This window comes from Pinus tabuliformis, chromosome 5_2 (assembly GCF_031772625.1).
Source record: "Pinus tabuliformis cultivar Carrire ecotype Pingquan chromosome 5_2, CPIR1, whole genome shotgun sequence".
In the NCBI taxonomy this organism is placed as follows: Eukaryota; Viridiplantae; Streptophyta; class Pinopsida; order Pinales; family Pinaceae; genus Pinus; species Pinus tabuliformis.
This window is the reverse complement of record NC_142306.1, coordinates 1042876381-1042888444: the sequence shown is the minus strand read 5'-3', so window position 1 is coordinate 1042888444 and position 12064 is coordinate 1042876381. Positions and strand designations below refer to the sequence as shown.

At 35.9% G+C, this 12064-nt stretch overlaps 1 protein-coding gene across 1 annotated transcript in view; it reads right to left on the bottom strand.

Annotated features, from left to right (window-relative positions):
• Positions 1-310: 310 nt before the first annotated feature.
• The window catches only part of LOC149162803 (HEAT/U-box domain-containing protein), a 407100-nt gene continuing 395346 nt past the window's right edge, over positions 311-12064 (bottom strand). Inside the window, exon 17 of the mRNA XM_089437404.1 lies at positions 311-879. Within this exon, the coding sequence (XP_089293530.1) occupies positions 652-879 (228 nt within the window). The 3' untranslated portion in view covers positions 311-651. The remainder of the gene's footprint in view (positions 880-12064) is intronic.

Sequence of the window (12064 nt, the reverse complement as noted above, 5' to 3'; positions counted from 1 at the left end):
CGTGATATTTACATATAAAAACTATTAGACAGTTCTTTTAATAAGGAATATAACATGCTGTTCAGGTTACTTCCACAAAGACCTATAATTTGAGTTGCAATAAACTTTCTTTAACAAGGAATATAACAGGTTGTTCAGTTTACTTCCACGAAGACCTATAATTTGAATTGCAATTGGTTTGTTCATCCTGCTGCTTAGTTGTTTTAATTAGCTGATTATAAGGTTGTAAGTGGGAAATATTTTCAGGATTCTGAACGTGATAGAGGAAGTCAGCAAGTTCTACTAAATTCAGTTATTGAATACAATCAAATTCTGAGAAATTGGACTATTTCATTAAAATGATATACAATTAGTAGAAAATTGCCTCTCCAGAGCATTGTATAAATACAATATCCTTGCATTGTATAGACAGTCTTCTTAATGTGATTGCATGCGGTGTTATAATTTACAAAAGAATACAAGACAAAGAAAAAGATTTAGCTCTTCGCAAATCCTTTTGTGGATTTAATATATTGACGGGCAGTTTTTCCAAATTGAACTTTGGCATGAGGGACCATCATGAACCAGCATGGTATGGCATTCATCCATAGTTCTAAGAATATCCATTATTGGGGAAGTTCAAAACACAACCAATGGAACATTACATTGCTCTTAAAAAGGAGTTTGGCACAACGGGCAAGTGGACTTGTGTGATGTTGAGAACCATTTGTAAAGACACGCAGAATGGAATTTGTGCCTGCATGTTTTGCATGCAAGACGAGGAAGGCCGTGATTTGTTGTGTGAATGATGCTATAACAGATTGGGCACTCTTCCACACCTTCAAATTCACGATCAATGTTACGTTTCCATATATGCACTGCTTCTGCAATGGCTCCATTCTACACACAAATTTTAGTTCCAGGTTTAGTTTCGGGAATGCATTTACGAAACTTCAAATAAACTCGTGCCTGAAAAAAAACCAAACAAAACAAAACAATGGAAAATATAATGGATTTCTGCAATTATTCTCCAAAATCAGTGATTGTAGACGACATAAACTTTTCAACGAGAAGAAATATTAATTTTTTCCTTGTTGTATTTATACCATATAGTGATCTAATTGCAGGTTTAATAATAGAGGGGTTTTACGTCAAGTCATTCACCATAGCATAATAGGTTTTTATAGAGGTTTTAGGCATATACATAAAGCAGCCCATTTACAACCATTTTCTACCGAACTGCATTTATACCTCTGTAGGACTGGTGACATAGAATCAGCGTCGATCCATTTAAAAATGGCACTTCACGTGATGAAATGGACCAATTGACATTTGTGTATAGATGTTGTTAATGTGGCTTTCAATCCGGAAGAACCTACCTACAGCTCTAGCATACAAGGAAGAAAACAGAACTAAACTTCCATCAGCTAATAAAACAATGAATGCAAAGTTCACAGACCAGACAACAATTGCCCTGTATAACAAATACCAATACAATGGATACTCTGTTATGCTCTCACCTAATTTATACAGTGCTACCATTTTTCTGATCATTGGGATATTTAAATTTTGTCTTAGGTGAAATATCTTCTAGTAGATTTATCATTCTTCAATTAATTACTTAATCATCAAAAATTAAAATGCACTTAACTTATCATCTGACCTTTAAAAACAAGAAATCTGCAGCCCTGCAAGTAAAAATGTATCTATAGTATAAAATATCTGTGTATGAGAAATAATGAGAAAGTGGGAGACTTCAGATCTGGTTTTAGTTCTTAAACTGCCCAATATCCAGAATGCACTGTGTTTAAGAGGTGTCTGACTCTTGCTACTCCAGCATGGGACATGCTCTTTGGTCATTTGTGGACATTAAAATGATTTATTTCCTTACTTAGCACAGCTTTTCTCAGCAAGTGCTCGTACTTGTTCTCCTAGATTTCTGATATTATCATCTCTCAAGTATATTAGTTTTTGGTAGCATCAGACAGGTTTTCTAGTCTCTATGGTGTCTATGAGGCTAAGGAATATGTTATCTTCAAGACCCACGAAATGTTTCCCAATAAATGTCTTAGAAACACCTCAATTAGATTAATTGATCAATTATTAAAATTTCCGTAAGTTTAACTTAGCAAAACTAATTAATTAAATCAAATTAACTGAAAAAAAAAACTGATTTTGCTCTAGAGACTTCTGGAAAAGTCACTTTATGGGATCAAGATGATCATGGTCATTGATTGTGATTAGATCACAGTCGTTGATTGCTCAACGAGAGATTATATGAGCAAGTCGATGGGGATGGAGGGACACACTTGAGCAGTTCGACTCACCTAGTTGCAGAGATAGCAACATCATAGTTGATGCAGAGGGAGACACCAGTGGCGCAGTTTCAGCAAAGAATTTGAGAGATCTCCGGAGGAAATTTTCACAGTGATTTTCATTCTCAGTGTCAAAGAAGCCCAAATTTATTCTGCAGAGAGAGGGCTGAAGCAAGCAGTGCGAATAGCCAGTTTACCTAGTGCGAGTTGTTGGAGCAGTAATTCTGTTTCCAGTTGTCGGAATATTTGTTGGAGGTGCGAGTAGCTTCAGAGGGCGGAGGGAGGCAGTATATTTTCCAGAACTAATTTCCGAAGGCATTTCTTACTATAGCAAGCCAACTTGGTTTTTGCAGAGAAAAAGTAATGTTTCTAGATCGATTTCCCAGCTGGAGGTGTGAGATAAAAAAATCGGAGCTTGCCATCATCAAGCAAGCAGATCATTGTACTCTCATATTACTGAAGAATTAATAATAATAAAACTCTTATCTGCTGCACTGGTTTTCTCTGCATTGGAGTTTTTTTCAAATGACAATTGCTCAAAAATATTGGTGTCATCTATCTTGTGTGTGTGCATTATTTTTCAGTTCCAGTATTGAAATTTTGTGAAGAATTGCAATAGTGAATTTATCGTTATTTGCTATAATATCTCTGAAGACAAATAAAATGCATAACTTAGAAGATAAATTTCTGGTTACTGCATTCGTCGAAATTTCACATGGTATCAAAGCAAATCTAGTGTAGAGGATTTGCCGCAAAAGGGTTTTGCAAGAGTAAATCAGTGCAAGGCCTGGAAGAGAAAGCACGAGGGTTTTATAACCCAATTTATTAATTTCTCTAGTATATTTGAGTTCACAGATTTTCACAGTTTTTCGAGAGATGGCCACAACAAGATTGAGAGATCACGATAGGTTGGATGGAGCCTCCAACTTTGGAATCTGAAAGGCCAGATTGTTGTTTCTATTGGACAAGCATGGTCTAAAAGAGTTTGCTACAGCAGTTATTGTTGTACCAAAAAATCCCATCTATTTTCATGAGTATAGGAGGGATAACGCCAAAGCAAAGAGGATAATTCTTCATGGAGTCGAGGATCACATAGTTCCACATATCACAGAGAAGGGAACAACGAAGGAAATGTGGGATGTCAACATTAAATTGTACCAGGATTCATCTGAGAATAGAAAAATGCTCCTCAAGGATAGGTTGATGAACAAGGGCGAAGATGTAACTTCCTATCTCACCAAGATCCAGTTAGTTAGAGATCAACTCATTGCAGTAGGAGGAATGTAGGCTAATGACAAGTTAGTGTGTATAACACTCAATAGGTTTACAAAGGAATGGCGTACGTTCATCCAGGTGGTCTCTAGGCGTGAAAAGCTTCCAGATTGGAATCACCTATGAAGTGATTTCACTCGGGAGGAGCTGAGGCTCAGCTTAGTTGAGGGCATTACTAGCAGTAGTGGCAAGGGACCGAAGGTGAAGGAAGAACATGAGAATGTCATTGTAGCAGGGTAAGGCAAAGTGAAGAAGGGTCTTGTTGTAGCCGCTACAACACCACCCTAAAATTTCACATACCACCAAATTTTGGGTCCCTCTCTGTTTTTCCAATGTCCTAAGGGTTATGCTTATGCTTTTGAATTGGTCAAAATTTCCAATGACCCAATTTTCATCAAAGCCTATTGATACTTGTCTTCCTTCATCGTGTTTCAATTCTCATCCTATCATATACATTGGGGCTCATTGAGTTGTTGATACTATGATATACTTTTAAGGAATTTTGTTCCCACTGATATGCACTTCAACTGACAGGGAAGCGTTTTGTGTCATATAGCCATACTCCATCTTGATCCTCATCCCTTTAAATGCCTTAGGGTTTATGAAGCTACCCCCTTGCTCATACATCCTGAAACCCTAGACTATCATAATTAGGAATGATGGACTACGCCATTTAACTTAATTCTCATTTTTCGACTTCGCCTCTTCGACATTTCAATTTTTAGGAACATTTCATGGCACATCAAGTCAAATCGATTGCATTGTCATATTGGGAACTAGACTCCACAATAAATCCCATTGGGTCAGCTTATACACTTGAATATCGAATTGGTTTCAAGCTTGTACTCCTTAGAAAATGGTGCAGCTCTTAACACCTTATTTTTGTCTCTTGGATGTCACATTTCAAAAGATTTAATAATATTACAAGGGGAAGGTTTGTATGTGTTATGGATGTAGAAGTGGATTGTCAAATACACATTATACACTTGCAGCGCTAAGGAGGATAATGCATTAAACATTACCCATTGAGATTATAAAATTGAGGCATATACTTGTATATATCTCTATAGATAGTCGACGCATGAAGTTTATGAAGGAACATTGGTTATGTATAAAAAATGTATCATGTGTGATTGCATAGATAAATTGTTCCATGCGTTTTTTGACTAACCACGTGTAAATGCCATAGGTGGATCTGTTCCTATCATGAGATCACGATGGTCCCAAATGCATTGGCGATTGTATTAAAACAAAAGAGGAACAAGACAATGCACTACGTTGGGAAACACACAAGGACATGCATTAGGAGATGATGAGTCAAAGTCACAAATTAATATGCAAAAGAAACGTATCAAAGCTATTAAATATAATGTAGAACTATTAAGAGATGCATTAATATAAAAGGTGTCTCAAGGAAAAGTATATGCCAAGGACAAGTATTAAACGGATACAGATGAGGCAATTGATTAAAAGAGGTGAATGGATCCTCAAAATTTCTTTGTAAAGTTATTCTAGAGAGATCTACCATATTACAAAGCTTGTTGAATCACGGAAAATTTGGACTGAAAGTGCCAGTCTATCAAATTGGTCCACATTTTTAAAAGCGGAGGATCCTATAATTGGTATACGGATTCCATTCGCAGTTCAGACTTTTCTGCCCATACATGCAAAGATTATATGGGACAATGTAGTGGGTACATCGATTGATGCATTGTTGCATTAGGGAGATGCACTCATGGGCGCCAGCACTTGCGATAAAGAAAATGAAATGTAAGGGAAGGAGAATAGCACACAACGCAAAGGAATGTATGTGACAGCAAACACATTGATAACACGAAAGGGGTGTTGAAATAAGTGCAATACCTTGAACACCAATGAACACACCAATAATACATGCGCAGTTACATCGACACTGTGGAATATATATAATACATATTGCAGCTAAAGGTAATATAATGCGCCCGGAAATGAAACCACATTCCTAGAGTGCGCTATAGTGCAAGAACCCGCGATAATTGTTCATCACATATAAAGAAAAGTGAGTACTCTTACAAGGGTGTATGTGGCATCCCATGCCAAGCGAACAAACAATCGATGTCACGCTAGAAGAGTGCGATGGCACTATGATAAAAGGGGCATATGTTGCGATTGGGGAAAATATATAAATGCATTAAAAGAAATGCATGGTAGTCACCAGAGGGTAGTTGAAGGCACTAAAGTGTGACCATATACCAAATGAAATAGAGTGACATGAATTATACCTACGGACATAACTAAACAATAGAAGGACGCATAACACCTACAAAAAAAATATACAAAAGTGTGTCAAGGCATCAATCCAAAGGTTTGACAAGCACAAAGGGACATACGTTGTGGTTGGGGAAATGTATAAATGCATGAGAACAACCACTAAAGGGCATTCGAAGACACTAAAGTGCAACCATACACCAAATGATATCAAGTGACATGAATTATACCTACGAACATAATCAAATAAACAATAGAAAGGCGCATAACACCTGCAAAAAAACATACAAAAGTGTGTCAAGGCATAGATCCAAAGGCTTGACAAATGTCAAGACTGAAGCACTACCAAAGGCTCTATTTGTGATGTACAGACCATGCAATAAAAATGCAATAACGTCAGTCAAAATTTGTTGCTACATTCAAAGCATGCACTTAAAAGTTAAGTGGGAGATTATTGAAAACGAGCAGCAAAGTTACAATGGGAGGCATTAAAACAAGATTTCGATGACTTTGTCAAGTTATGGGATTGATCAAACCTCTAGATAATGCAATTCTTACTGGTCATCCCTGGTAAAGAAGTATACGAGTATTTCCTTTGGAACATTGCATGCTTCCAACGCATTCCCCTAACACCCTTGCCACTTGACTATGCATCGTGTGCCCACACTGATGCTCTTACTCTCTTGGCATAGTGCACACTTCCAGCGCCTAGTTCAACCAACTCTTATCTCTAATAATGTGCCATGTGCCCACCTCTTGTAGTCTCACTTTGATAGCGCATTACACACCCATAAATAAATGAAGTTATAAATAAATTAATCCCATTGTCCTACCCTAAGCCCTATCGTAACCATATCAATGTTGCACGAAGCGGGGACGAAGCGGGGACGCGGAAGCGCCATTTTCCAAAAATCTAGGAAGCTAAGCGTCTGCTATATATATATATATATATATATTTTTATTTATACTCGAAACAAACATCCCAAATACCAAATTAGTTGTAGAAGACATGAAAACATGCATATTTTTGCATAAATCAAGATAGATATAACATCCATTGTACATTAATGATTAGTTATTCGAGCATCAACCATTTAGATGCATCAACCATCTAGAATCTAGATTCTTCTCCTCTTTTCTAGCCTTTGCCTCTACCTCGATTGTCTAGGGATATTAGTCAACATTGCCCAATTTTGATCAAACTACCTAATTCAAGACTTAAAATATGATAGAAAAAGCTTAACATGCTTGATCGATGATTTTGACTTGATTGAAAGGTAATCTTTTGCTAAGGGTGTGTCGCGTGACAAAGGAGTTCAACAATTAACACCACCAACGCGAGGGCACATATAGGGCTTGGTGCTCTTGATTAAATGCTAATCGCATACCTTCATACTTGATATAATCTAATGAAATGCCACAATCCCATTGATCTTGAATTCCTAAAAACTATTAAGTCTGCTGAATTTTGAATAGGATATGAAATTCTATTTCCTCCATATGAAGTCCAATGAGGCTGGAACCACTCTCAAACATCTTGAGTCATTTCATGGTAATGTTAAAAATTTAAGTAAAAGGATGAAAATGAAAAATAAATGAGAATGTCACTATTACTTTAGGAATTTAACATCTTAACATTACCATGAGGGAGCATCTGCTATATTTATATTTTTTTTTTGCCTTCATTCATCACCCTAACCCAAGGTGGACCCACCCCCAACAAGCAAACTCGCCTAAATTTAAAAAAAAAAAATTGAAAAACAAAACGATTTTCTAAACGCTTTTCCGGAAGCATACGGAAGCGTACGGGAAGCTTACGCTTCCTCCTCCGAAGTGCCATGCTTCCGACGCCCGAAGCGCCGTACGAATCGTGCTTCGGCGCTTCCATACCACGCTTCCGAATTTCCAAGAAGCGGCAAAAAATTCGGAAGCGGCGCTTCCGAATTTCGGAAGCGTGCTTCCAGCCAAGCTTCCTAGGCGCTTCCGTAGGGGACGCGCTTCGGGGCTTGGAACCGGGGGGGTGCTTCGTGCAACATTGAACCATATCATATTTCATAAATTCCTTAAAATCCTAATATAAAATCTTAATCACCTCAAAATTACTTAAAACACCCCACCTACCTCTTATCATGTCATATTATTCATTCATATCATGTAGCCTCTCCATGCAAAACTTAATACACAACACGCTATTTATCCATGTAACGTGTCCACTTAGAAAGCATACACATATACTATCACGTATTAAACTCTCCATAAAAAAAGGGGAGTTGTATTATATCTTCTTCATGATAAAAGAGGACTGTATTTTCTATTTTTTACTGATCGACTCCAAATTAATTATGTTGGCTCCAAGTCGGCTCCCTGAAACCAACTGTCATGTCCCTCCAAACTATGGTAAAATTGTATATAGACCAGTCAAGTGCACTCATTGAAAACAATTCCGCAGAGAGCATCATGAAACGAAGAGAACACACAACAGAAAGACAACAAAGATCAAGGTTGAAGTTGTTGGAAGGCTTTGGTCATTATTCACATTTTTTTCTCGATTAGGATTTGGATTGCCTTGTAGGATTCACATCTTTGAAGCCGTGTGTGTGTGTGTGTGTGTGTGTAGATATGCCTCGCTTCATAAAATACCCAATTCTCGTGGAATTTTAAATAAACAACATAATTATATTTGACCTGAAATTATTGATGTTATTCTAGCACTGGAATATCATGGAATACATGCCACATAAGTTGGGTAATAGTACTCGAGATTAATTTAGTTTGCAGCCCTGATGGTTGAGTGGCATATACTATCCGTATATAATTTGTGGATAGGGCTCAGACATGTGATCAGTCACCATTGCAACTCGGATTATATCTTCCATTCATAAACTTGTGGACAGTTGCCTTTTGAAGCTCAGAAGTCTACCTGTGACAACCACGTCAAACCAGTGATAAATCTTGGGAAGTTTGTTTGGAGAACTTGGACCTCTATCGGGTATACCTTGAGAACAGTCATAGCTCAGATACATCTGGATAGTCACATAGAGAGGTTTAAACTTGAACTTTTGTAGCCTGAAAGATCAGACCTGTGGTAAACTTGTGGTAACAAGACACAAGCCTTGAAACTATAATAGTAGAGGAGTTCGGACCTACAATTAATTATGGGAGCCAACAAAGGACCTTGTAGTAGCATACCTCAGTTGGAGGAGCAGTTTATTGATATCACTTGAAGCAGCCTATTGAAGAACCCTTGAAGACATTGTGAAGTACTTGAAGAATTGTTTTGGTGCAGATTCTTTTTGGAGTAGCTTATTAAAGATTTTTGAAGACCCATGATGAAGCCCTCATGAAGTGACCTTGAGAATTTTGTTTGGGTACCATGAAGAACAACAGAGACACTTTCATGTGAAGATCAAGGTTGTCATTCATGACGTGATGTGGAGACTAAGTGAAGGGATAGCTGAAGATTGACAGGGCTTGTTGAAGAAGACATTGGGAGCTGTGAAGTAAAACCAAATACATCTTGACGAAGTGAAGTTGAGGGTTGGAGCCCAGGAGGTTGGAGCCTCGAAAAGTGTAACGAATAAAATATATATAAATAATGTAAAATAATATAAATGATAATAAGCATAAATAATTATTAGTTAAGTAGTAATTAGGTTGAAGAGTCATGTCTAATTGAGACATGACTCTTCATGAAGAGACTTGCCTGATATATAAGCAAGCCTCTCGTTCTCATTTGTAAATCGTTCATTCATTCTTATTCATATATTTTAATAGAATATTAATATCCTCAATGGACAATTTCATATTCCAAGTCTTCTAGAGTAATTAATTTGTAGAAGGAACTTTGCTCGTTTCATTTGGTATCAGAGAAATTCAGTCCTCTAGGCTGTTTAACCGGTGCACAAAGCTCATTCTTCGATCCAAGTCTTTGGCTATCGACTCTTCGTCAAATTTATTATTGTTGCAGTTCAAGCGTTTCGCTAAATATTTGGGGTTTGTCCGTCTCGCTACCAAGCCTTTGGGCTATATATATATATATATATATATATATACAAAAATAATAATAAAGATTATTAATTTATAAAAAAAACGAGATTAAAAAAATATAGAAAAAAAATCAAATTCAAAAAAATAAAATAAGTGCATAATAAAGATAAGAGGGAATATTTCCAAGTATATTTAAACTTTTTACGTGGAGAAGATTGTGGTTTTAAAAACAACCCATGGTAATTGCCCATGGTATTTTAAAAAGTTAAAAAAAAAAAAAAAAACAAAAAAACAAAAAAACAAAAAAAAAAACAAAAGGAATACGTTTTACTTTTTACGTGGAGAACACGGAGGTTTTAAAAACAACCCATGGTAATAGCCCATGGTATTTTAACATCGTGACCATGTCATATGAAAAGACGTGACCTTTATATTTATTAAGTGGGGTGACATTAAAAATTTATCAAGGAAGTAATTAAGTATATAAAAAAGGGGACCAATTTATTATTAAAAAAAAGAAGTGAAACTATTATTATTATAAGATAATAAAGTTATTTTGAAAAGGAGTCTTAATATAAAGAAATACATACATATATAGAGGGCAATAATATAAAGGAGTATTTTTTTTAATTAAAGGGTATTCAAGTTTTTAACAATCCACATTAAAGGAGAATATTTGGAAAATATATATAGAAAGAAAAAAAAAATTATTAAATAAAAATAATAATAATTTAAAAAATATTTAATATTCAAGAAGCAAAAATGGAGTCTAATACAAAAATGAAGGCCATAAGATTCCCAGAAACCTTACCTAGAAATGGTAAAGTGTTATTTAACATTAAAGGAACTCATGCAGTAAAAGATGTTATTATTTCTATTTCTCCGGCAGAAGATGCAAATTATATAACACCTAAAATCGCAAACTAACTAGTATCTCCAGAGTCAAATATAACTGAAAAATTAGACTTTTTTCGCAATAAAATATATGACATAGCCAATTTACAGTTAAACATTGAAGATTATACATTTGTATCACAATTCTCAGTTCAGACCCTATGGAACAATCAAGGTGACATTATTTTGGGTTTACCTTGGATGGAAACTCTAGGTTCCTTTATTCTAAAATAAAATAACGCTCCAAGATTTTACACTAAAACCAAATTCAGTAACACCAGAAGATATCTCAGATATTTCAAAAGTAATGTCTCAAGAAGGTAAAAAGGTATTACAAAATATGCAAAAAGAAATTGACAAAATCAATGTTGACAAAAATGAAGAAGTTTCTCGATTTAAAAACCATAGCAAAAAATCACTGTCGCAAATTAAGAAACTTAAGAAGGATAAGAAGTCATTAGAAGACAAGGTACAACAACTTATCGAGAAAGAAGCATCAAATGTAGGAATTCAAGTTGATGACAAAATAACAAATAATGATCCAGTGAATGTCACAACTCACCAAGAAGACAAGTCAGTTAAAGAAACAACACACTTAGATGTTGCAGTTCAGCCAATGAACATCCCCAGTGAATGTTTCATAACCAACTCAACGAGATCTTCGCCAGAAGAAAATCTAAAAATTGGCACATGCCCAATAAGGGAAAGTAAAGTTCGCTATCGGCATCCAAATCATGAGAATAGACAACTCAACCAAGCTACTTATCGGAACCATTCAGACCAAAAAAAAAATTGATGTTCCATATAATAGTGATGTACCCTCAATCCAGTCTTATGCTAACAAGTCGTTACAAAATTCCAGTGATCAAAATACTATACAAAAGATTAATCTCGGATGGTCTGATCCCTTCTCAGTGCGACAATTTTGTTTGTCACTAAGAAGATCATATCAACTTGTATCGATGAGGATGACTATTCCGAGAGAGAAAGGCGTTCGAAGCCGAAAAAGAGATCAAGCCCTTTTTCATCAACAAGCTTTGAGGACAAAGCTCTTTGAGGAAGTAGGTAATGTAACGAATATTATTCATATATTTTAATATAATATTTATATCCTCAATGGATAATTTCATATTCCAAGTCTTTTGGAGTAATTAATTTGTAGAAGGAACTTTGTTCGCTTCAAAAAGACAAGGTTGGTTCCTTGGAGGATAGTGTTGGAGCCCAAAGAAGACTTTGAAGAAGATCTTTTGACTAAACTTATAGTTGCCATGGAAGAGATAAACAGTTTGAAACGGAAAATGAGGAACTTAAGAAGAAAACGCAGGATGGTGACCAACACAAGACAAGGAAGGAAGTTGACCTTTTCAAGC